The sequence below is a fragment of the Apteryx mantelli genome, chromosome 5 (genome assembly GCF_036417845.1).
Source record: "Apteryx mantelli isolate bAptMan1 chromosome 5, bAptMan1.hap1, whole genome shotgun sequence".
NCBI classification, from domain to species: domain Eukaryota; kingdom Metazoa; phylum Chordata; class Aves; order Apterygiformes; family Apterygidae; genus Apteryx; species Apteryx mantelli.
Window position 1 is genome coordinate 35011428 of NC_089982.1, and position 27818 is coordinate 35039245.

The following is a 27818-nucleotide window of genomic DNA, read 5'->3' on the forward strand; positions in this document are numbered from 1 at the left end:
CTTTATTGGTCCTATTCAACAGATGGGCAAAGGCAGAGAAGTTAAGGGCTGAATTTTCCAAGATGCTGGGCATTTGTGACCCTCGGTGATTTTAAACTGGAACTACAGGCATTCAAAAACACACCTAACAAGACTATAGGTATTCAAAAACACACCAAACAAGACTTGTCGAGCTAATTGCCAGTGAATGTCAAAGCCTGGAAAACAAGTTCTTACTCCCAATCCCAGTTTTTAACAAGTAACAATATCCCCGTCTTCTCTCACCATTTGCCCTCTTCCCTCCATCATGCACCTCACTCATCAAAAGAAACAAGAAGTGACAAGTAAAGAAGTTGCAACTTTTTTCTCCCTGCAATTCCATGATACAGCAGATCCAGGGTTTCTTAGCCTGTAAAAGGAGTAGCTGATGCTGCCACTCTGATGCTCAATTACCTGACAGCTTCATGAGAAAATCTGATGCCATCTTGACAGAGATGTCTTGGCTGAATAGTGCTGATGCTGTATTGGCCACAAAGTCAGAGGAGTCCTTCAGCTTTGTGTTGCTGGGGGCTCTGTCAACAGTGCTAAGAGCAAAAGGTGAGGCTGCGATGCCGTTGTCATCTTTGGGCTCTTCTTTCACTAGTAAAGGTGGAATGCCTCCACTAGCCTGCCCAGCCACGTCGGGCGTTTTAGACGCAGCTGCTGATGCCGTGAGGCCAGGTCCACCTCCTTCCCTCTGTGGTCCAGGACAGGAGTCACTATTTAGCTGTGGTGACCCCTTGACCTCAGTTTCTGGTATTTCCTCCTTCACTTTGGATTCTGTCCTGAGGAAATGCTGATGGCAACGCATGTGGAGTTTCAGGCTGAAGTGGCGGGAGGAGGTAAAAGGGCATAGCTGGCATTGAAAGGTCTCACCCCTGTCTTGGTGCTGATGAACCTGGTTCAAAAGGTGAAAGATAAAAGCACTTATTAAGCAAAACAGTTTACAAGCATTACAGAAATCTCAGCTCTACACTTCACACACCATTTTTAAAAAGAAAAGTCAACTAACGAGTGAACTCTTCATTCTGATCACTTGGAAAGGAGTCAGGTACTAAGAACAGTAGGATTCTTTTGCACAGAAGTCAAAGAACATAAGCATCAGACTTAACTAAAAAAAAAAATAAATCAAATACATGTTTCTGCAGCATGGAAATTAAGAAGTCTGCTTTGGGTGAAACAGCCCTTACAACCTGGTCTTGATGACCTGTCACTGCATAAAAAGACCTTCAAGCTGTAAGTAGCCGCTTCCTTGACTGAAAAAAAAAAAATCCACCAGAAACCCCTTATCTATTATTATATGTTCTGCTAAGCATAATCATTCTGTGCAACCCCATAAATAACAAATGTTCAGAGCAACCCAGCAAAACCCCAACCTGAATAGTAACGCCCATCATCAATTTATGTATCATTAGGGCAAAAACACAGCAGTTGGCAATACCAAGGAGCTATTGAAACATTTTGTTGCGAATTAATTCTACCAGAAAATTAACAGTTCTATTACAATGAAATACAAATATGAGAGATGTTTTTTGTCATCTATTCTACTTTATCAGTCAATTAATAACCAAAGTTAATTTTACTGTTCTCATATTTTGACTGCAAGCTCTTCCTCATACAGACTACATGCTCCGATATAACTATACAATGCCTAGTAACCTCGGGCCTGATCCTGACTACCTTTTAAAGAGAACTCTATCCATCCATCCATTTGTAACGGTTTACATACTAACTGTTTGAACAGACACACACATTAATATAAGCTGTATACATAAACAACCACAATATAATTATACAATATCTTGGTTAACACAGTACTGGCAAGTATACTGAAAAGTTTTTTTCTCCATAGCTTCATCAATACGTTTTAAGTCCTGACAGTAGCCCTCAGGACTATTCCCTGTAGAAAGACTGCCAAATACATACATTTCTTCCTTACTAATTGACGAATATGCGATCAGGGCAAACTGGCACCAACTGAGCTTCACACATTCATTTTCACTTGTGACTCGAGTTGGTTGGAAACGTTTCAGTGAGACAGATTTTTGTTGGAAAATGGCAATTTGTTGAACCCAAAATATTTCACCTGAAACAGGAGGGGGTTCAATGAACTCTTGGCAAATGGGGCATGATTCCTCTACCCTGCTGAGTGGCGCTCTACCCTGCCTCCCTGAGCTTGGCCCGGAAGCAGCCAGCTGTGCCAGGGTTTCAAGGCTCACTGCCATAGCCTGGAAGTCCAAAAACCCTGAGAGCCCCCAGTTCTAATCAAAGCTCAGCTTTACAGCAGGGAGCCTGGAAGGCCCGGCTCTAGCTAAGGCTTTCAGCACTTTCAGGTTTCCTGCAGAGCTGAGACCTAGACCCTGAGAGTCCTGGTGCAGATCCTGCTGGACCTGGGGGTAGGTGTAGCATTTCCCAAACACAACCTTGTCGAATTTCAGGTTGGAGGAAGTTTCACATTTAGCCTCATTTATTCTGTATATAATAAGAGGAATTCAGTCACAAGCTCATATCCAGCATTCCTAGATCTACTTGCAACATACACAGGACCTGACTCAGGCCTGCAAAGAGGTAAAGTTGCGAGATCTTCTTTTAGCCCCTTTTGCAGTCAGTGAAAACAGATTTCAATAGTGCTATGTAACTTCTCTTTCAGTGGTTCTTCAAGGGTCCAGAGATTAGGTGCTAAATAAACAGCAAGAAAGAATTTCTGTTGGCCAGCAGCTTTACAGAATGACATTCTCCATATGTATAAACATGACATTTACAGGCAAAGTAATTCTGGGATCTTAACGTTGCAACCGACAACAAAAAAATTTAAAAGCTAATGCTAACCTAAGACAGTCTTAAAGCAGCAACCTTACAGATGAACAGCAGCACCATAAATTCTAAATATTAACACATTACAATGAAAATGCCAACAAGATTATCTGTCTACACTACTGGAAACAGGATGGTCTGTAAGCACGGCAGTATGTAAGCAATTTTCTTCATGAAGAACACTGAGATGTACTAATGGTAGCAAGCACCCTCACCATGGCAACTTTATCTCTTACACCCACTGAGGCTCTGTGTGCCAGGGCTTCCCTCCAGGATCTCCACCCATCATTTCCCTGCCTACGTATTTAACCAGTTCTTATAGAGGCCCCATATCGCAATCATCAGTAAGCTTCCAAAGGTTGCCACTGCTTCAGTCAAGTGGCAAAGTCTGTGTAGGAGCCCACCTTCTCTTCCCAGGAGCATGGCATGCCACCTTTGCAATATCTTTTGAGAATGGATGAGAATAGGGAAGACTGATTCATCTGATCTGGATTTCTCTCCTGTCCAAAGACAATAGCTATGTCACCAATGGATTTCTCATTAGAAAAGTATGTTTATAACTTGCAGCCAAGGAATGACAGAATTCAAAAAGAAAGATTTAGAGTTTTAAAAGGCACAATTTTAGATCCACATAAATAATGTACGAAATAACATCAAGTCCAATATTTAACCTCTGACATCCTGGATCCAGTCCCACTATAAGATTATTATTATTTTTAATTGTCAAGAATAAATAATAATACTTATTTAAAAATATAAACACTACTAGAAATATAAACTAAGAATTAAAGTCTCTTTTAAGAAAACCTATCCTCTATTTTCTTATTCAAAAGCATCTAAAAGAGCCAAGCATCTTCAATGTATGGTACTCAGAGGGAATAGTCAAGGCAGCAGCTACTTGCCGCAGAAAAAGAAGCAAGAAACCCTGTCGAGTTATGCAGAGGGCCACAGGGGAGATCTAAGCCACACAATGTTACATTTCAAAAAGCTGCCTCCTCCCTCTGTGAGGCAAGGAACAGCTCTCACGCTGTGCTAATGCTGCCCAAACCAACAGATGTCCTCTTTAGAGTCAACTAGGCTTCTGCTACTGGTAGCAGGGCTACTGCAAGGAGGGAAGGATAACCTCTTGCAAGGACAGCCATAGTACCCTGACCCAACTCCTATTCCCCTGTGATAGCAAGAGCCACAGGCAGGAGGAGACAAGCAGGCAGCTGACAGGATTTCTCCAAAGTCCCAGTCAGAGCCCTGCTGCTGCTAAGTCTGGATCTCTCTGAATTATGCTGCAATAAACTGGAGCACATAACCTGTTCATAGAGAAAGGTTCTTCTAGAATCCCATAAAACTACAGTTGACTCGCACCGAAAAGCATGAAGGCCTTTTATCTTCTGAGCCTATTTCTGTGAATATTCTCCTTGACTGTGTAAAGTACCTCCATCATCTTTATTTTATCCTACAGTCTTCCCAGCCTCAAAAGATATTGTATGGTTTCTGTTTTTTTCTGCATGGGTTTGATATGAAGTACACAAGTAAGTTTCAATGGATCTATGCACTGCTTACAGACTTCAGCACTAGTTTGAAGATTTGGGGACAAATTATCTATTGGTTAAAAAAACTTTGGGGGCTTCTTTCAGTTTCACTTGCTGCCTCCTCATTGTCCTATTAAGAGCAAGAAAAAAGAAGCAGTTCAATTTATTTTCTCTATCACACGCATTATTTTGATCACATCTTTCCAGACCTGGTAGTCCCATTCTTTTCAGTTTCTTTCTTCAAAGGGAGTTCTTCTCATCCCACTAATCATTTTCATTACCAGTTTTTTTTTAATCTCTCCTATTTCTGATGCATCTTTTTGACGCACAGTGACCAGAACTGAGTATCACATCTTGAGTGAGAGCACATCATCTACTCATATAATAGCACTGTAATATTTTCAGTGTTATTTCAGACATTCAAATATCTAATGTACTTTTTAACCTCTGCTGCACATGCCAAGAAAACATTTTCACTGATTTCTCTACAATGATACCCAGATATCTTCCCTGAGTAGTTACAGTTCATTATATTAAATACAGCTGGGTGCATCAGTTTAAACTGTTCTTTCCAAGGTGCCCTACCTTGTATTTGTCAACAATAACTTTATTTGCTATCATGTTGATCTATCAGCCAGCCTCTTTTCATTCCTTCTCACGTTTTTTTTTTCCTAATCTTGATTCACGTAAATAAGGTTTTGTGGTTTGCAATTCTGTTACCCCACAGTCACCATTTTGTGAAGATCCAGTTTGTTAAAATACATACAATTGCATTCTTAGCAACGGAACACCCCTCTGGTAGCCTTTCGTGATGCTTAAAATTGCCAATTTCTTCCTGCTCTTTGTTTTACTGTCTTTGGTGAATTTGTAATTTGCCTTCGTACTTTGCACTGCTTAATTTAGTTGGCAGCTTCTTAGTGAGAAGTTTTGCCAAAGGCTTTTTTAAAGGCCAATTAAATTTCAACTGATTCTTAAGCACATAACTTTCTTGACATGCTCAAAACATCTTAGCAGATGGACACATGATTTTCTTTTACAGAAGCCACGTGTCTCTATCATATCACATCATTCACATCATCACATTTTTCTGTTAGATTTTTCATTAATGCACTAACATTTCTGGTATCATATGCAGTTTGTCAACTCACCTTTCCATACTTAAAAGCAACATTGCTGCCAAGCTACCAGACAGTTTAAGCGATGGGCTGTACACTGGTATCTACAGATGTACCAGTTACAAAGGTATGTGACCCCACTTAACACCGAATAATGAGGAGGGTGTAGGGGAGGAAAAGAATGGCACCGGCCAGTCCTTCTGCAATTCTGTAGTACTGGTGAGGTAGATCTTGTCTTGTCCCCTTCCTTAAAGTTGGGGTAATGCTGCTTGCACAGACTTCTCCACTCCAGTTACAAGGCCCAGGAAGAGAAGGATTGGTGTTCATCCTTCTTTGTGGGATTCAATAGGATTTTGCACTGTTTTTTTAAACCCTCAGAATAAGAGGAGATGTTTTCCTAAGAACCCCCATCTTTAAGTAACATTAGAACATAAGGTGGTGAGGGGCGAACACATTGTTGTATTTGCTTCTGGTTACTCACGCTGCTCACTTTCTGTGACATAACTGCCACTTTTTACTTCACCTACTATACGTTTTTCTTTCTGTTTGAAGTGGATTACAATTTTCATGAGGGGTATCTAATTTGTTTAAGCAACTACTATAGCCTGGCAATTTAGCCACACTTCCCTCCACACTTAGCTTTTTCTGATTATTTTTTTAATCTGTTGTAATAAAATGCCCTCTTCTGACGCCACATTTGGGTATACTTGCGAGGTCTCCATCTTGCATCTGTTGTACACCCTCTGCCTTTTCATTTAGTGCTCTTTTCTGACAAGCTCCCTCATTTTAAAAATACTGCACTTTCAGAAGTTTAGTGCTAAAGTGCTAGTTTTGATATGATCCTTCCCTTCAGGACACATACATTATTTATACAGTATCTTCTTTTTGAAAGTGTTTCCTTGATTTGCTTAAAAGCGAAGGAAAAAAAGCTTCTCTGCGTGGCTGGACTAGCCTTTCAAAAAATGGTTTCTTTAGAGGCTTTAAGGCCTCAGTGCATTTCCTGTCTCAACCTTGTCTCATATGTAAAAAGTGATCATTTTAAAAAGCAGATATTTGAAGTCACTTGTATGTATCTGAGACTTAGGGCACAGATATTAACTTGTTGAAAAGCTGTACCAGTTTGTATTACCTCCCCTCAACTGAGGTGAGGTAATGGAGTCACAGGGCCTCCCATTGCTTTTCAAGGTTAGTTTAAACAAAACTAAACAAAAAACCGCCCATGAAACACAACCAACCTCCTTCCCCCAATATGGTAAAGATGTTTTTAAAATAACCTGTTCTATGCTTCACCACAAAGGATTGTGAATGCTCATGCAGTTTTCTGACAGACTTCAGGGGAGGAAGAAAGAGGGAAAAGCAAATCACTAAGGGGTATTGAGCACCTGGCTACATTCTTCAGGGCCTTTTCTTATTCCCACTATCATGTAATTAATAGCCTCTCTCTAATCAGGAGGCTGATTATAACCCTCTTAATACTACACAGGAGCATTAATCTAAGATCTCGCTACATGGTCCATCTCCTCAAGGAATCAAGCATCAAGATTCTGTGGTTGAGCATCACATTACTTGTGTGCCCCTACATCTACCTTCTCTGCTAAGCTTCATCTTGCATTTCTTCATTTTCTGTCATACTGTCCTGCTTCAGTAAGTGTTGACTATGCCAAGCTTCTCTTCCACTGCTGGAAGACCTAGTTCACCCATTTCTGCATTATGTCTATATAGCAGCACAAGAAACATTTATAGATATTATTTTTGGCCATATGCTCCTTTTCCCCGTTCCCCCTTCCAAGTGCTCAGACTAATATCCTGTTGCTTTCTTGGAATGTATCTCTATGATCTCACAGCCTATTCTTCCACCAGTTGCTCAGGAAGGTTATGTGCATGATCCAAAGATACCAATTGGCCAAAATCTGACTGATGCTTGTGGTATTGCTCGGAGGTAAATTTAATCCCTACCTGCCTACCAGGAAAAACAGAAAAGTCTGAAAATGTCTTGCTGAATTACACTACCCCTTTCTGTTGCTTTCTACTGCTTCAGAACAAGTCCATAAAATACTCCTTCTCTCAAGGAGAAAATAACGTATTCCAACTGAGTATGTGTTTAGATAAACAGAGAGAAGGACTCGAGAACAACCTTGCTGCCTGCCTGGACAAGATACTTCTCTCAGTTACCCATTCATTTTGTTCAGCTTCATTTCCAATATTCTCAGAGTCCTTGGAAATCATGCTATGACACCAGAATTAAGTGCTAAGATGCTAGACAGATTTTGGGGAAAAGGGGCCAAAACCTGTGGTTATGCAAGCATTATAATTTGTCTCCAGAATAGACTAATAAAATTCTGTACCATGTCTATTTTAGGATTTTTCTAAGGTGCCTGTCACTGTGGAATCTAAATGCCATATAACAATTACAGATAACACTGTGTGCCTTAAAGGCAGCATTCGCGATCTGCCTTGTTCATTGTGTGTCTGCGTGGGTATTTTCCTTCCACTTCCCTTCTTGTCTTTCACTTCCTCGCATCCAGTTGAGAGTTGGTCCTGGCAAAGTGCCCTTACTGGAGGAAAGCTTCATCAACATGGTGGGCAGCACATGTAGATCTGAATACGGACAGGGCTGGACTGATTCCAGCCCTCTCCCTAGTAAGATTTTCTTTAGCAGGGGACAAGACACCAAAAATGTTGGCAATGTTGTGTTCTGGGCCAATGAGTTTAACACACTATAATTAACATAAAATTACACATTACTTATATACTACAGTTATTTATTAACCTAAAAATATACATATGGACACACACACAGATCACCAATGTAAAGCAAATCTCCAAACTCTCACTTTCAATGGAAAATGCCTACAAGAACCTAGAAAAGAGAGGAGCTATTCCAGCTTAGGGCTATGCTGCCTAGGAGGAAGCAAAGACAACGCTTCCAGATTTTGGAGACTGCAGCTGGACAAAACACCTCAGCAGGTTTTGTCTGTCATCCTGATCAATGAAACATAAAACCTGAAAACTGAAGAGGAGTATATAGGAAAAAAACTTGGCTTGCGATAGTGTCCTGGAGTAAAACTGGCTTATAACGATGAACAATACCAACCTAATACCACAATTTTGAGTAGCATTTTGTTTTTGAAAAACAAACGTCTTCATCTGCAGCCACTGTTGACTCATGGGGAGGGAGAGAGGGATGGAGGGCTAGAGGCAGCTCTGCCCTTCTGGGTTGCCTGCCAGGAAGGAGATAAGGTAGTTCCCAAAGGCACCAGGTAGTTCCCAAAGGATCCTGGGACAACAAAGAGATCTGAAACCTCCAACTGGCATAACTAGGATGCTGCATCTCGAGAAAGTCTCAGCTTTACTGTACTATTTCTGATGGGTATTTATTCCATCCTGAACACTGTTGGCTTATATATGTTTCAGTTTTATAAGCTCATACTTTTTTTTTTTTTTTACATACAGATTTAAAAGCAAAGCTTTTTTTATACAGTTAGAAAAGAAATCTGTTTTTTTTTTGTTTTAATCCTGGTATTAATTTATACTATCACCAAAGGAAACTCAAGTCATATCTGACACTGACACAGTGACTAACATAGCCCCCACCTTGTTCACCTGCTATTATGTATGCACTTCCACTTTACCTCGATTTTGACCTGATACAAAATGCTTTTATGACATGCCTACTCAAATGAGCAAATGCACCAAAGCACTACTTGGTAATAATTAAAGAACACCACGTTACGTGTTTGTACAAAGGGTCTCTTTTAAGATGACATGGGGTCAGTTAATGAAGGAGCTGATGGTAGGTGGGCAGAAAAGAGCACAGGGGTTTCAGATAGCCATCAACCTGATAGAGGCTCTTTCATTGTCTCTGTGCTAATTTTCTCCAACATCCTACCTCTGACCTCCTATGGAAATCATCTTGCCAAAAAGGAAGGGATAGGCTCTCAACCTGTAAATATAATAATCCCCAAAAGGCACAAAAAGCAGTGACCAAGAATTCCTGCCGGAAATAATAGGGATGTCCTTCAGAAAGCAAGGGACAACAACAGGCCTCTGCCAAGGAACAGCCAGTTTGTAGGCGATGCATGCTTCTGCGCAGATTGTCAACAACTGAGAACAAAAAACTCTCTCGTTACACTTTGTTCCCATTCTTTCATGTCAGCAGTTCTGCTCAGGAAAGCCATCCGAGCCCTGTAGTCAGGGCAGAACACCAAATGCTAAAAGAAAGAGCTGCAAATACCAAACCTAATTGTACCTGATAAGGACTAGCATGATACACCAAGGATGCCTGGCACTAGTGCATTGACCCACACTAGTTAAGGGACGGGCCTTCAGATTTGAGGGGGATGATTTCAGACCCAGCAGGACCTGAAGTGCAGCAAGATTTGCTGTTATGATCAGTGGAATCACCTGGATTTATACTCAAGTGAACAGTTACTCGGGTGTAAGCAAGGTTAGACTTCTGTCTTGTGATCTCAGATGTTGTAATAGCATATCTAAAAGCTGAACAGACACTCCTGCCCCTCTCCACACCAGTCCTGTACTCTGTTATAGACACTTGTCTGAAACAGATGAAAAAAAAAAAATTAAAGCATTTCACTGCTACTATAATAGCTGAACCTCTGCAGTTGCATTAACAAAGGAAACTTCTAACACCTCAGCTTCTTCACCCGTGCGTTAACAGGCCAGGTACCATTTTTAATTCACCAAGTATGCTCTACAGTATGCAAGACTGGGCACTTTGCATCTTGCTACCATTGTAGTTATCTCAGCTAAATAGAGAGAGAGTTTCTTTCCATTGAATTTTCCCATTTTTGCCATGTTACCCCAGATGTTAAATTTCCTTCAGAAGATCTTCTTCTTCTAGTCTGAGCCTGAAACCTGAGGTTAAAACTGCAGGCCTGACTATAGCAAGCATGCAGAGCCCCCTGCTAGCACTGGCTGAGTTGATGCCCATTTAGTGTAGGGCAAAGCCATGCAGAGATACTAGCCTGGGACCTGAAAGCAGCAATGCTATGTTTGCATGGTGACACATTAACAGCCCCTGCTTCTTGTAGTTCCAGGTCCAGAACTAAATCCACCACAGATAACTCCTGCTGCATTATATTGCAACAAGTTGATGTAACACATGGCAGCTTCCACACTGCATAAAATGGAAAGGCAAACAAAGGAAACCAAGTTATTTCGTCATCTTCTTACAGTCTCTTTATTTAAATAAAGACATCATTAGTAGTACAGATAAAGAAATTTTATTCCTCCAAATGCCACTGAAATAACTTTGTTACATTATCATATTTTGATTGATGATTCAAGTGATAGATGATTCAAGATTGTCAGTAAATGCTTTCCTTACCTTCATGTGTGATTTGAGATTGTCCTTGCGTGCACAGCGAAATGGACAGAGTGGACACTGATGACTTTTTAAACCTGTATGAATCACCATGTGCCGTTTCCAGTAACTCTTCCTCTTGATAACCAAACCACAGATCGGACACTGGAAAGGTTTTCCTCCTTCTTCTTCTGAGGCTTAGCAGAAGGGGGAAGAAAAAGAGAGGATCCTTTACAGCCACTTGTCGAATATTTTCCCCTTGTAAACATATTCAAGATATCATTTTTCAATGCTAGAATTTCATCTGCAAAGAGACACATTAGTTAAACAACAACATGTACCAGAAATTTCAGTTCTGTCCCTTGCATATCCCCTTCCTCTTAATCTAGTTATTCTCCCTCTGAGAAAGGTCAGATTAATTTATAAAAGTTAATGTCCCAAACATCCTTTGGATAATCAGTAGGGGATGCTACTCTATCTCACCTGGTCCTAATGTTCCTTATAATTTAACTGAACTGAGATGGATGTCTCTCATAATCATCACTTGGTAGCCTCATTTCCTATCCAATGTCAATTGTAGCAGGGTATGAAAAATACACTTAAACATGTTCAGAAATGATCCATTCCCATATTTGATGGTTAGCAGGGGGAGAGGAGAGAATATTAAGCATAGAACAATTCACAACTTAACTGAAAATCATGCAGGTATTGCATATCAGATATGTTTAACTCCAGAAGTGAAAGATTTCAGAACCCCTGCTGTTGAACTTGTTTAGTTACAGCTCTAGCAGATGCTGCCGCCACTTCACCCGTCAGGGAGTCTTAGGGTCACTGGGTTTCCTTCTATCGTTCTCGTTGCCAGGGCATTCAATCTACTGCCCTCCTAAATGTTTGCACTCTGTTTTACTGCCCAATTCCCCTAAAATAGGAAAAGGAGCTTGGGGTATTTGTCAAGCAAATATGGTTAATCTACTAAGTGTGGAATCATCGCAAGGTTGAAGGAAAGAGAAATTCTTTGCTGCTGACTTCACACAACTAACCATCCATCCATCCTCTCACTGTGATTTCTTCTTATTATTATGAAGATAGGCTTTGTATTATCACAGCACTGGAAGTGTTTTTCCTCAATATAAAGACAGACCATTTTCAAATATCCAGAGCTCAGTAATGTGTATCCTGCTATTTGGAATTTCTCTCAGAATATTTCTTCTCATTATTATCAGTTATTTCCTACTGATAAGGACACAGCAAACATCAACACCCTGTGATCAGGAACTAAGTGATAAAAACCTTCAGAAAGACTTGTGACATCCTAAAATACTGTTCTTGCTATAAGGTAGGAAACAAAAGTATTGGAATACAGCTGATTAGGTAGTCATTATTTAAGTCCAGGAAAAGACGTATTTTCAAAGTGTGCACTTTGCAGGTTCAGAAATGCTACTTGTGAAATTTTCTATCAAACTCAACATATTATCAAGTTGTTCCTCTCTCTGGACCTCTGAGAAATAAGTCAAAACCAATGCTAGAATTGCTTGTTTCACTTTTTTAATATCTTTACTTACTTCCTCATAACAGGTAGGAGAAAGATAAACCACAGAAATATATATTGGTAGCATTTTTACTCATCATTTCTTTACTCAACATTTCTATCATATCTTTTCTCAGGCTGCTGGTTATCCTCAAAAGGAATCCAGAAAAGAAACGTGTAATCTATCAATCACCTGTTTTCCACCCCATTAAAAATAAATCTGCAGACAAGGTGAACCAATAGCAATTTAGCACATTACAAAATATGTGAAGAACTGGACTGCACATGACTTCACTGATAACAATGACAATTCATGGTACACAGAAATTATGTCAATCGCCTCAAAGGCTCAACCTCCTCACTGTACTACATAAACCTTAGCATAAGAAAAATTAGTGAATTTTGAGCTTCAGCTTTCCTTTATACATATTGATGTCTATTTTATGTCACACAATGTCAATTAATTGGACGGAGTTACTCCAGAGAGGAGAGAATCTGCCAGTGCATCCCAAAGAAACTTCAGAAAGAAAACTGCAAGCACTGTAGGCAAAAAGTTACTACCAAGCGAGCATTCAGTTGGGGAAAAAAAGGGTCTGTCACCACAGTCTTTCAAAAATGACATCAGAGCTTAAACAGAGTTTCCAGACTTCTTCTTAAATTTCTTCCAAAAGACATGAGGTTTTTTTAAAGTTGGCACTATTACCAGATTGATAGAAAAGTTAGTCATCTCTGTATGACTTGGAGCTTTAATTTAGTATACTCCATCCAAGTAACAATTAGGTCAGTCAAACCTGACACGTAGTATCAGAGATGACAATATTCTGATAAGCCACAGCTCCTCACCTGAAATAATTCTGAGCAAAGAGCTCAACACGGTAGACAAACCAGAAGCAGGTCTACTCTTGTTATTAACATATTCCTGTTTAAGTAGTCTCCATCTTTGATGCTCCTTACTGGTCAAAACTACTTAATCTCACCGAGGACTGAACTTGTGACTTTTCATACAAAGCTAGATGGTCATGGTGGGAAAGTGAAGCTGATGTGTAACAACCAAGCAAACTCACCAGTGCCTTAACTATTCAATGTATGAGGGGGAAAAAAATCTCTCTCAATCTATGCCTACTGGGAAAAGATGTTTACCTCTCTGGGAACAAGACAACCCCCCTCCCCATGACTCAAAAGGCAAACAGACATACAATAACAGGTAAAACATTATAAAATGAAGTATTATTTTTTGCTGCTAGTGCCATAAGGCCATGGGTGCAAAAGGAATCAGGAATGTGTAATGTTTATTTTCACAGCAAATATACATGCTCGGATACTCTACTCAACTGTTACAGCAATGTCTCCAGTCAAAGGTCACATAACAGTGACCTCTTTCTGCGAGCTGCATTTCTCCATGGCAGAAGGAATCAAGGAGTTTGGCTTTCCATAATCAACATCCAGATATGCTAACCAACAGCTCATTTTTTTATTTTCAGTTGGTTAATTATTTAGAAAGCAAAAAATTAATAGCATATCAGAAAGGGGGCTTACGCTTAAAGAACTTTTGTTATGAACATTACACTACAAAGTTTGCTTGGATGCCAACTGGCATTGGCCCAGTGTGTACAAACCGAGAGGAAACACCCTTCCTTTTGGGATACTAGTCCCATATATTACAAAAAGCAAGTGGTTGTTGCATGGTTAGCAGGGACCTGAGGCAGCCTGCCCTCATTGTTATCTTTTAGCAGCACAGCATGCTGGGGCCTTCAGCAGAGAGCAGAGCTGCTAGGAATTTGCTGCATCAGAGCTAGTTTGTAAATGGCTGGTACTACCAACGCACACACCACACACACAGAGCACTCCTCTTGTACTAGCTGCACAGACAAAGCCCACAGTTTTTTAAATCGAGCACAGAATCTGGATTTTACTACAACCATTTTGACTACCAAAGTTAGACTTGTCAAAGTATATTGACTTAAATCAATGCCTACAGTCATACTAGTGTAACTCCCCCATGTGGGTACTCCTACTCCAACATGAAAGGGCTTTTTTTTTTTTTTTTTTTTTTTTTTTTTTTTTTAAAGTTTAGCTTAGTTACTCTGAAAAGGGCTTACACTAAACTAATGAAAACCTTAGGCCAGACCCATGCCAAATATAGTTTGCCGCTTTAACTGCCTTGGCAAAACACACCAGCAAAACACTTGCAGAACAGATGTAGCTAACTAAAAAAAACGTATCAGCTGCACCTTGTTGTATCCCTCCCCCTCCTCCTTCAAGGGAGGAACGAGAATTGCTGTCCATGCAATAGCTTCTCCTCTATGAGTTTTTACCAAGAGCTGCACAGGGACAGATCAGACCTCATACTATTCCTAAATAAAAAAGCTAAGTTGGAAAAACTGCAGGTGCAACTATCCAAAGCCCAAGTCAGGCCTCACGCTTGTACACTGACTAGCTATACCTGTACAGTTAGGCTAATATTCCTGATAAAACTCATACTGGTAAAGCTCTAATATACTAAATCACTTTGTATATCTTGCAAAGATACCTGATACGCTTCCTTATCCTCTACAGCAGAATGTCACTACCAGAAATATGAATCAGGGATGTGAACTTTTTATAAAAAGAGGTAAAAGAAATCTTTTTCCTTATTTTGAAAATGGATCATTTAAATTTCCCTGCATAGCTTGCCAATTCTTGAAAGCTTTTGTTACCAAGACTGTTTCTTCTTATTCCCTATATGCCTATCCTTGAATGCCAACAGCTGGAACTGGTGGAGGGAAGGCAGAAGTGTAAAATGGTTCTTGTTGAGCTAAATTAGAAAAATGTTTTCTTTTCTTTTCTTTTTTTTTTATTGTGACAAAGGACTGTAAAAGACCAAACGTGAGATTTGTTCATGCTGCTGCAAAAATTTTAATGAAAAGTGGCAACATAATAATATACTCTGGTAAATTAGGACAGGGTAGTAAGTGATTATACAAAAGTCCATTTGTGACAGACAGCGGGAGGGAGAATTCTCCCTTGTCCAATATTTCAAAAGCACTGGTTTTGTACATGCTTACTTGATACCACGAGCTCCCTGAAAGGGATTTTTTGATCTTTCACATTAAATACTTTCTGTGGCCCTATTCTGAACTTGGTGAGAGGGGAAAAACACAATTGTATGGAATAAAAAATAATAAAAAAACCAACTGAACTGTACACTCATATTTTTCAAATATGAAAACATTTGTGACAGTTTGGTCTTTAAGTGATACTTTAGAAAGCTCTTCTATTGTTTACCTAGAGTAGCTAGTTCTTATTCTCATAACACATGGAACCAAAGCAAATCCAGACCCACCAAAGAAATGTTATTTAAGTCTACAGCAAAACAAACACGTTCTACTTAGTGGCTCAAACTGAATCCATACCTGTACTAGTGGGTTTGGATGCTCTTCCCTTAGGGACTGGCAGTAACAATAATTCCAAAGACTGCGGGGGAGTTGCTTTCTCTTGCTTCATCTCTGAAAGTTGCAGGGGATCCTCAGCAATCAGTGATTTCTTCTTCTCAGCCAACAGGCTGCCTGCAGCCCTTGCAGCAACCTCCTTGAGTAGGGCAGCTGAAGAGGTCATGGAAGCCAGAGAAAGGAAAGAACTTGCTGGAGGAGGGTGCTCCTGCCCAGGAGTCATGCTTCTTTCACTCACTTTCTTTGATAAAGCTGCTAAGGTGGAGCTGGCAGACTGAGAACTAAAAGGTGAAGAAAAGGATTCAAACCTAATAGTGTCTTCAGTCCTTGAAAGAGATTTGTCCTGCAGAACAGCATTGGCTGCTGCCTTCAGTTTCAGGATAGCTGAATCAGGTGACAAACCACAGGTGGTGGTTGAGTTTGGCAACCACTTACCTTGATTCCATATAAAGTGATTACTTGCACTGTATTGGTCACTTGTCTCCTGTTTCTCAGCAAGTTTTCTGGCAAGAACACTTAGTTGTTGGGCATGATGAGCAGGTGGAGAAAAGGAGAGATTTGAGCCAAGATTTACAGGGGACTCAACTCTGCCATTGACTGTGACAGCAGCATCCAACTTGAGGGAGCCAGCCTCCAGTAGCCGTCTCAGGTTACTACTCAGTGGCTTATTTGAACCAGGAGATTCTTCTTCACACAGAGATGGCACATCAGGAGAAAGGTGCTCTTTGCTCTGTAACGGGTCTCTTAGAGCTTCATTTTCAATGGTTCCCACCTCCACTGTGTTGCTGCTCGGAGTTGCACGTCCCAAAGAAGTATCTGGGGAAGTGGACTGCTCTTGGATTCTGTTCTCAAGAGACAGCTTAAAGTTCTCCTGGACTTCTCCATATGATGCTTCTGAAGGAGTCTCTGAAGAATTTCCAAACCAGCGTTCTTCTTCACTGAGTTCACCTTCTACTTCTTCCTGTCTAGTACCATCTGCGTGGAACCAAGAACAATGGTTTTACTTCCAAATCAGTGCAAAACAACTTCTTAGCATGAAGGATGTTTTTAAAGTCCAAAACACCCCAGGGGCTCTGCCCTTCCCCAACATCAGTCTAATGAAGGGCAGTCCTCTATATGACCCTCCAGGCTTAACATCCCCCTAAAGTTCATGAACTTGGCATCAGCCTGGATTGAGTGATTAAGAAAAAATTTTTGAAAAAGAATGAGGTTTTCTTTAAAGAAGAAATCCTGGCAAGGTTGTCATCCTTCAGGGTTTTAGTAGATATTAAAGGTTTCTCTAAGTCAGTATGATTAAAACAGGTAAAACTGCAACAATACAATACAAATATATCACCAGGGCACCATTCATATATTGCAGTTATTTTATTATCAATGTAGTCTGCACATTCTGCAAAATATTATGAACTCTGTGGTGTAAAGCAGGGATCTAATAGGCTCAGAAACTTAAATAATTGAGCATCTGTACAGCTAACACAGAGATGCTTTCAAAAGCAGACCAGTTGTGCAGCTATTCCAAGTATTTTCTTCCAGTGACTTTAAATCTCAGCCCAATCCTGCAGTGACCCCTATCTAAAATAAAATAAAATTTGTACTGATGATAACACACACTTCATTTCTGAACAGCTGAGATGAGTAATGCATGAATGCTAAAGCATTCATTTCCCCAGCAATTTGGAAGAGAAATATCGTACACACAAAACTGATGTTTGGTGGGGGTTTTTTCCCCCCTTATATAGACACTACTTGCTTTTCATTTGCTTGTCACTTTTCAATAATATTAAAGTTTTAAAGGCCATCCTAAACTGAACTCAGTTTGGGGGGGGGGAGGAGGGAAGAAGTGTTCATCCCTATGCAGTTAGTTCATTTTCTCTTCTCAGGTGACTGCAACAGAGTGTCTCCTGAGACTTGAGTGGTAGTGTTTAAGGTGCTGTGACCCTGGATTGCTTTTCCTCCCAGCAGGTATTCAGAGTAACATAACGTGACCAAATTTTTATTTTATTTTATTTTTTTTAGATCTTGCTGGCCAATCAGAAAGTAGCCAAGAACAACAGCAATGCTAGAATTAAATTCATGCTATCTTCCCTTGCCAGGCACCTCTCACACTTCTCACTTTTTAGACTGAATGTCCTATGCTACAGAAGAATCCTAGTAATCATACTGTAACAAAACAAAAGGATTTAATATAACCCTCCGGACATTCTGAAACAAGCCTGCACGATATGTTCTGTACCTATGATCACCTATTATTCCCAGATTCCCTATTTAAATCCATCAAATGACAAAAATTGGATAGAAATTAATAAATGAAAACTTAGATTTATATTATTGCTTTTAAACAATGAATTTAAGAAGGAAAGACTCAGCCAGCTGTATCACAGTGCAGAAATACCAACATACACTCCGAAGGCAAAGATATGTTTTAAATCATGTCATACAGAATATGAGGAATAGTGCCTCACAGTAAGTTGCTTTTTCTCAAAACCATTTGAAAAATTGTCATCAACGTTTTGAGAGCCCACAATAAAACCATTCTTTTACCTTAGATTACTATTTTAAACAGAAGAGGGCCTCCATCTTTCCTATTCAAAACAAAAAGTCAAGCAAAACCCAAAGCACTTATATAAAAATAATTTTATATTATCCAAGATAACATCACAGATGAAGCAAGATTAACAACAATGCACATGAAGGCCAACACCATGCACATTCAAATAAAGACAGATGCTAATCAGTCGATCCAGCACTTGCTCAGGTTACAAGAAAGCAGAGCGTATTCCCATCTCATCCCATGAACACTAAACAAGCACCTTGAGGCACCCCTGCACAGTTGGGTGCAGACAGATGCAAGATCCCTCTCCTCTTCCAAATCCAAGCAAATTTTAGCTTGGAAGCAATGAAGCCATCTTCCTGGCATGTTGCCCAAAGCAGTATCCCAAGAGCAGGGCACATTGCCTGGGACACAGCCCGGAACTGACACCACTCTGCAGCTTCTGAGCCAGAGCTAGCTTGCATCCCACAACTTGCCTCTGTGTGTCTGTTTGCATCTGCCCATGTTAAAACAACCCCCCGCCCCCAACTCTCTCTCTGTCTCTGCTCCCCATCCATAAATAGGGAGGGAGAACTGCATTTCTCCTTGCTCAGAGAGTTAGCAAAAAATTAAAGATTGAATATAAATGGTTACAGAAGGAAGTGGGCTCATATTTTAGAGAACTCTCCTGCTTGCTTAGCCCTGAGCTTCTCTTTTCTGTGCCACGTACTTCCATTTCTTACTTTTGACATATTTCCTACTTGCAACCAGCCCTTTAAAATACAAATTAAATAACACAGCTTTATAAATCTTTCAATCTTATTTGTCCTGCCTGCATCAGAAATGAATTCTTCCTTCTCACCTGCACCTGTTTTTGCTCTAAACACATAAAGTAACATCCCGCATATTTTCACTGTCTCTCTCTCCTCTCAAGGGCTGACCTCTCAGGGAACATTCACAGTACCTTAGGAATTAGTATTTGAAGTTGACTGCAAGGATGGGAGAAAAAGAACTCCATCTGCTATAGCAGGGCTGCAATACAGCCTTCACACAATGACACTATGCCTGGCACCAAAAAAAGCAGTGAAGGCAGAAGAGCTGAAAACAGGACATGGATCACTTTTCTCTTTATAAACACGCACATTCTCCATTGGTCTCGCCTATAGGGAGGGCAGCCAGCAATCTTTTGAAGCCGGGGAGCAGCAGGAGCGCTGTATCCTTCCTTCACACTTATAAGCTTGCTTCACAGCCCAGAACATCCCTCCTCTTTGGGTAATGCAGTGAGAGCTCCCCCTCCTGTTGCTATCTACCTGTGACCACTGCAGCTGTCTCCAAATCTTTAAGTGGCCTCTAACAAAGTGCAAATTTCCTCTGGAGCATCTCTATCCCAAAAACCAAATGGATTTTTTTTTTTTGGCCACTGCAGTTTCTTTCAGTATCCAGAAACCAGACCCCTGACTGCTGACACTGTTCTAATTTTCCTCTTTTGAGTAATTCTCTCCCTTGTTGCAATATCAGATCCACTGTATTTTAAGGCTGTAAGGTTAATGCTGAAAAAGCTGGCATCACTGTCTTATCACAAACACAGTCAAACCGCCTTTTAAAACTAGTGAGTTTGTTTAGAAGCACAACTGCAAAGCCTGGCAATTTCATTTCCAAGCAAACTTGTCATTCAAGGCCTTCAGGGCAGGATTTTAATTTACACAGACTTGCAAATCTGTGAGTTTGAACAAGCTTGAGAACTCCAGGAGAAATCAGCCCGAACCACCAACTTTCCTATGATTTCAAATTAAACAAAACCTTCCCTCAGAACTCAGAGGACTGATAGGACACCTGGACCAGGTTTGTCTGAAACAGGAGCCAAACCCCATCTACCTGTCAACAAACTTCAGCAGAGGTTCAGGTTTGTGAAAGATCTGATGACACTTCCCTCCCGCTTTTGCAACATTACTGAGGAGTGAGAAGTCTTTGAAATCTTGGAATAGAAATATGTTTAAATTTCCTCTCTCTACCATAAACATATTATAGTTTGTTATTACAGAATTACTTATGAATGTTCAGCTACTAGCATTTCATTTTTATTTAAGCCTGAAAAGTTCAGTGTGGGTAAGAAACTACACAGAACTCTCAAAGCACATAAAGGTAACTTAAGTGTTAGGGGCAAATTCTCACCAGCTTCATTTGGAGTAAGACCTGGCTGGGAATCTCACCTGCTTTTACCGAATAACTACTCATCAGATTACCCCTTCTCATCACAGTTCAAGAGGCAGGACCTGTCAATGCTTCTCTGCCCTGATTTTCACAGCAGTTCTGGAGGGGGAACTGCTTCCTAAATCATTTGTCACTGGTAGTAACTAGTGGAAGTCACAGGTGTTCTGGGTGCTTCAGGACTACCCCATTGCAGAGCACCCAGGAACCACACACAAGTCCTTCCCACTCCTGTCAGCAACAATAAAAGGCACCAAAATACTGCTGGGCAACTGCTGCCACTGATGTAGCTCAATATCAAATCATCTTTGGCAAAGTCACAAATGTGTGCAAAAGCACTCCTTGAAGAAGTGCCAGCTGCTTTGCTTGCCCACTCATCTGCTTGTTTTCAAATATGTAGAAGTTCTGCTTCCTCTTCAAGAGACCAGTTTGAAAGGCAAATCTTATTGATCCCAAAGTACATCATTTAACTTTGTGGGCACCTGCCCTCATACTTAAAGTGGTGAATAGAATTTGACCCTTTTATCAATAAGAATGTGAATATTAACCTGCCCAAACAACTTGCAGCTGAAAACTGAAAAAGTCAGACAAACATGTTTGTTGATTTATAGATCCAGCCACCTAATTCAAATACTAGAAACTGTTTAACTACAGCTAACATTATTTACACACGCCATTCACGAAAGCAGAAGGTGTGAGGGGATGATCCACAGTTCCACTTTGTATGGACTAGGAGTGAAGAAATACGGATGTAGCAGACTGTGATCTAGAAACAGTCGGTACAACACAAGGAGAAGGGAAGAGTCTCAAAGTTATGGAACCGAGTGACAGATTTGGCCAGTAAAAACATCAGCCGTGATTGAAAGAACATGATCTTGACCACCAGACATTATTTGAGAACTGGCTAAAGTTAAGGAACCCACCCCAAAGACACTGTATTTTCATGGTAAGAGGGACAAAATTTCACTTTAATCATTCAGTATAATGAGTAAACTAAACTGTAATACAGAAATAACATCCAAATCCAGCAAATCCATATGCTACAGTGATATGAAACATATGCAAATGATAATTATGGGATTACAGAATGAAAACTAAGTCAAATATAAAAGAAGGTAGATAAGTCAAATCATTTCACAGAAATGTTCACATGAAAATTACTGATCAGGTAAATTAGATAAGATTGCCCTAACTTCAGCGGTTATGTTTCAAGAAAAGTCTGGGAAACTGCAGGTGCAGAATCTAAGGTGGTAGGGGAACCATATGCCATTTTTATCATCTTGATATCAAATATCTTGATCTATATAAGGTATTTAGATATGATCACTGAAGTTTGTGTCAATCTAAATAAGGTAATAGTTACCTTTTTTTGGCTATTTGTTACCCAGATTGTCTTCCTAATCTGTTGACCCAGCTTACTTCTGTCTGGTACCTCTTGTATCTTCCTGATCCCATAGCATCTATTTAGCCTAACCAAAGCTAGATTAACAAATTGTAGTGTAATAGCTTACCTTATTCCATCCCTCTTGCCTATCACAAACCATTTACTTTATTATCATATACTAAATATTATACCTAGGCCAACTGAAAGAGCTAGGATTAAGTGACAGGTCTACATTGGCAAATTGGGGAGCTCTGAAAAGGTGCCTAAGGACTTTAAAAGGTCACATTAAATTTAAATGAAATAGTAAGACATCCATAGAGAGTTCTGGGGAAAGACAGGCTGACTCAGGTGAACAATCAGTTTAAGGTCAAGTAAATAAGTACTCGCATCAAAATAAGGCAGAGACAACAGCTGAGCAATCAGAGCTCAGCCTCATGCGACTTCTCTGGAGAAGAGCAAGAAAAGGGGGGTGAATGAGGAGAAGCTGCAGTTGAGAACTGATAAGGCATGGTCAACTGCTATAGTCAAAGAGAAGAAAGAGGCAAAACAGAGTTAGCTGGTGTGCTCATATTTGGCCTCCAAGATGGCTTCAAGTCACCAGCACAAAGCACCAAAATCCCATGACCTACTCCCTCCTGCCTTCTTTCTTAGATCCCTCAAACAGGGACTAGGGAGTGAGCCATGGGACAAACTACACTGTTCTAGCAGACTGTTTCAGGATAACCCCTCTCTTACAGGTGCTGTTATCCACATTACATCATAACTGTAACCATCAGCCTCAAACACAAATAACAGGAGGTTCCCATCACACAATGGCTGTGTGTTCAGCAAGCGAACACCTGCCCATCATGCCTGCATTTTAGCTCTGTGACAGCCAGCCACTTTAAGCCCTTTAGAATTGGATACATAAGGATGCTTACGTCCTCTGGCCAAACCAGGTAAGTACCACCGGCACAGAAGCCTTGAAATTTGCCAGTGACCAGTTGCTAGCCACCCTGGGCAGAACAGTTTTAGTGGAATGCGGAGAGTAGATGCCATACTGGAGAAGCTCCAGGATGAAATTAGAGGAGAGGATCCTGAAGTCCTAATTGTAAACTGCACATTTGATGAGAGTTATCAGCCATGAAAGTATCATGTCAAAATTTAGTGCAGACCAGATAATGCAGAGAAGAAAAGAATGAAGGAGCTAATGGCTGAATACAGTAAAGACCTTTAGGTAAACTACATATGCTGTGTAAGTGCATCATTTTAGCAATGGAAAAAAATAATAATTACAAGAGATTACTTGCTAATAACATATCACTTTCTAATTCACATTGCCTCTGGGTGTCAGCTTCACGTAAAGCCTTGCTAATTTCACATGCAGGTACTACAGAAAGCAGCATATACAAGCCTAAAAAATGGTGGTCATACCTGGGAAGTCTGTTCTATGGTATCCTATATAAATTGCTTAGACCAGCCACCTGCAAACTGCTTTTTTTGTATTCAGGCTGCCTTTTTAAACACTTCAAAAAAAAAAAAAAATCATTTCTTTGGGCTGGACAACCTTTGTGGGTTCCCACACCCACCAGACCATGCAGTTGCACATGCTGCAGGACTGCCTCAGAAAAGCTGGGCACACTATGCACTGACATCTCAACGGTTCCACCTCTAAAAAGCATTTACAGCCACATCTGAATAGGCTGTACATCCAGAGCAGCAGCAATGTTGATTTTCCCACAGGGATGCTTGCAAGAAAATCATGATTTTAATAAAGACACAAAGGCCTGACTTAACTCCTTTTATTACATCAACTGCAGCAAATAAAACTTAGAAGTCACAGTTACATAAACAGTCATGTGCTAGAGTGCACGCCGTCCCCCATTTTCCCTTCGTGATTTCTGTGACCTATAATAGGTAAGCAGCACAGAAAGTCACTGTCCTCTTTCAGTGAAATTTCTGCCTCGCTCACTTATCAATGGGATGATTATTCAACTCTTGACCTCATCACAAAATAGTTCAGCAGTGTTGCTGATGCTTGAACCAAATTTCGCTACTGCAGGCTGACCTAGAGAGAGCAGCACAGCTGCAAGAAGGAACTGCCAGAAAGCCATAGCTCTTCTGTTCTGTCCTTCTCCCCCGTGTTTAAGATCTGTGAAAATGCTCACACAATTAGACAGGAAGAGAAGCCCTAGGTAGGGCTCCATATTTCATCTCCACATCTTCTAAAATAATGATATTCCTAACTGGAGGGAAGGAGGAAAGGGGAAAAAAAAAGTCACAGCTTTTAAAGACAAGGCCTGTATCCTCTAATTTTATCCTTAACTTAAAGAGGCTTTAAAAATCCACTTCCAAGAAAGCCCCAGAATATTCACCTAGCAATTTCTCTGGTACTGCTTTAAAAACAAACAAACAACAACAAAAAACCCACACAGGGCTCCAAGACCAACAAAATGACACAAAAATAATTTAATTACTTTGTAGTAACTGGAACTCTTCAGGATGCTTTGTCCATATGCACCTTCTAACTGTGCCACTACAAGTGTCACTAACTGTGAGCGTGCAGAAGTCCCACGCGCTCAGGTTTGCCAACTGCTAGCCAATTATAAATGGGCAAAATGCATGTACAGTGCCTCTCAGAGGCAGAATCCAGGCATCATGGACTCCAAGGAAGGAGGAAGGCAGGATGGACTACTGAAAAAGCATTTCACAGAGAACTCAAAACTGCCTTTACTTCCTTTCCTTCAAAGGAGAAAAATTCTGTGGTGGAAGGGAAACAGAGGCAAAGGCCTTTCATTTTCAGTCACTAGTCCCAGAATAAATGTTTCAAAGGGGATTCATTACCATCCCACTACCATACCATACCAGAAGATCCTTCTTTTACTAGCTGGCATGGGAGAGGACAGAGATGCATCATTTCTCCTGAAGTGAGCTGTTACTACTTGACGAAGGTTCTCAGGGGTTGTTGACAGACCAGGAGATAGGACCTCAGATTGATAGTGAGTCTGACCTTACCTAAAACATCAAGTTACTCAAAAGATAACTCCTAGTATGATGCATATTTGACATCTTGCCTCCAAGAAACATTAACTATTCCTCTGTTCTAGGGAAGAGCTTATAGTTAGTAACCCTATATTGAACTTCCACTTTTTGCTGAATTAACTCAGTTTTCTTAGGGTAAAAATGGGTCACCAGCCACCCAGATTAGAAGAAGCTACCTGCTTTCTCTCCCTCAGTGACAGGAGCAAGATGCCTTCTCATTGTAGTGTAACTCTATGAAATGGCCTACCTTAATCTCAGCTAGCTTTAACTGCTCCAGTTGTTGAGGAGAGATGGAGTAGTAGCATAGAAATACATCAAAATGAACTGTATTATGTAACTGAAACTGTGCTTAAGGCTTAATGTAAGTATTACCACGCATGCCTGAAGCGGGATAAACAGTTATTCAGAACAACACCTTACACTCCCAAAGTCAAGTAAGATAATTTGGACACTATGGCCAAGATGCCTTTGTCTGTTAAAGTAGTCTCCCTTTTACAGAGACTGAGCAAAACACCACAGCCAGCCTTACTGAAAGTTTCTTCCACAGGCCCTTGTGAACATCCTATGGTAATCTACAGTTGAGTTTAGATTCACCTTTCATAAAGCACCAGCCAGTGATCCCAATGATTTGTATGCTATAGGAATATGGCCAATTGAAAAAGCTGAAGTTTGTACATTAATAGATCAAAGGAATTCACCTTTTTTTAGCCTGATGAAAAGAGACTATGATAAACTGCTTGCTACAAAACCAAACACTTTTTCAGGCATCAACTCAATTCTTCTGAACCAGACTCAAAAAGCCCTTATCAGGAACTGCAGATTTCCCTGGGCCTTTTAAAATCAGTTAAATTAAGACTCTGATAGAGCATTATGAATTTGAGGACAAACTAACTATGCAGGAGATCAGCTCTATTTGAAATGAGAATTAGCATTAATGATTTTGGATGATTCAAGCGGTCCATTTGCAAGTCTGCCCAGAGAGATACTCTGCACCTAGAGTAGTAGTGCATCATTTACTTCAGCACGCATTTAAAATAGGGGGCCCACTTACATGTTTAGCTCATTACAATGATGAGAAATTCTACCTCTTGTTAGTTACAAGAAAGTTTAAAATTTCCTAAAATTATTCCCAGTTATCCAAAATTCATTCTGCTTATTCATTTGTATTGTGTTAGACAGATGTTTAAGACAATAGGTTGTTGCAGTGAGAAAAGTATCAAACACTGAAAGGTAGTAGAGAAACTGGCACCTCCAAAATATGAAGAGTTGAACATTATTCTCAACATTTCTACTACCCTTAGCACATAAAGAACCTAGGCCTGTCATCTCCGCCCACTTCAGAAAGGAGAAGAAATATTTTAAGAATTCTCAAGATGGACCTGTATTAGAAATAAACCCTCAAACAATTCTAGAAAACAGTTTGGAAAAGCTGGCTAAGGCCAGAAGATCTCTAAATGCCAGAACTTATTTTCCACTCTAGGTCATATTATTGCAGGGGATAATTATATGAATGGCAAATACAGGAACCCATAATATTTTAAAGTCACCCTTGAATGAAACTCCATGAGTGAGAAAAGAGATTTCACTCCTTTGGCAGCTCATTAATGAAGTCTTTGAGCACAGAACTAGTGTCTAGATTAGTAAATTTTGAGCAGAAGCATAAAACTGCCTTATCTTAAACACAGCCTACCTGCAAACTAGAGGCTCAGTTATTGGAAGGTCCTTCCAAATGGCTATGGTATTGCAGTAGTTTGATTGTAGGCATAGTCTTCTATGGTATATTTGAGGTAGAAGACATCTAGATCAAGAGTTTTTTCTGACAAGATCTCAGGCTGCAATTATCTCTGACTTACAAAAAGAAAAAGAGAGGGAGAGAAAGAGAAAGAGAAAGAGAAAACTATGGTCAAGCTAAACAATCATTATGAGCTCGGGTAGTGAAGTACCCCAACACTCTCAATCTAGCAGCCTACAGTTCTGTTTAGGTGTTATGGAACACAAGATCCACTCGCTTGGACAGGTCTGTTTGAGAAAACGGAAGGATCACATCACATTATTAAGATATCTAAAAGAAAAGATCAGAATAAGAACCTCAGTTCTTGGTACCCGTCCTCCCTTAAAAGGCAACAGAGTTAAAGAAAGGGAGTGGGCATACATGAGTCATCACAGATAAAATCTTGACCTACAACCTGGAATGAGAGGCTCAGAAATAAAGGTATCTTATACATTTCCAGGGAGGTAAGCCTCTGCCAAACAACTCGAGTAAGACCAGCAGAATTTCTTTCTGCACACCTTAAAATGCTGTTCCGGTGCTGTGATGATCAATCTCCCAGACTAAGACTAAGCCTAACACATAGTTTAGAGGATTTATCTGCCAACTGAATGGCTCAAGACATCTTCAAGTGATTCTGTTGTTCTTGGCTGTCAGTGGGACACACAAGACTTTGGCAAACACCAGAAGGAAATGGGGAGAAGCTCCCTTATAGGTGTCACTTTTATGTAGCGAGCACTTCACAAGAAAAGAAGCATCCATAGCACATCTGAAATAGGACATTAAGCCTGAATAATACAATTTCTCCTATCATACGATATATGATTTAGATGTCAAAAAAGGCAGGAAAGCTTTTCTTTCTAAACTTCATTTAATATGGTAACAGATCAAATTAGTGGTTCAGTCTATTTTGCATGATATCTACATTCTCTGTTGTTGAGATACATCTATAAACTGCCTGCTCTTATTCACTCAGTGCCTTCGCCAGCCACCAATTCATCTTAATTAAGGCCTGCACCTGACCTGCCACTGCCCCAGAACCAGCTGCAGCGATAGCTGTCTCGACTCTTTATTGCATCTTCATTGCCTGAAACCTATTGCAAGCCTCAGCACAATCGCAACCCCAGCAGTAAAAAGTAGGCACAAGCATCCTTA

At 40.3% G+C, this 27818-nt stretch overlaps 1 protein-coding gene across 1 annotated transcript in view; it reads right to left on the reverse strand.

The window, feature by feature from the left end:
* The window catches only part of ZNF827 (zinc finger protein 827), a 105157-nt gene that overhangs the window by 63305 nt on the left and 14034 nt on the right, over positions 1–27818 (reverse strand). Inside the window, exons 2-4 of the mRNA XM_013951834.2 lie at positions 15717–16727; positions 10821–10993; positions 433–916 (exon numbers count right to left, since the gene is read on the reverse strand). Of these exons, the coding sequence (XP_013807288.2) occupies positions 433–916; positions 10821–10993; positions 15717–16727 (1668 nt within the window). The remainder of the gene's footprint in view (positions 1–432; positions 917–10820; positions 10994–15716; positions 16728–27818) is intronic.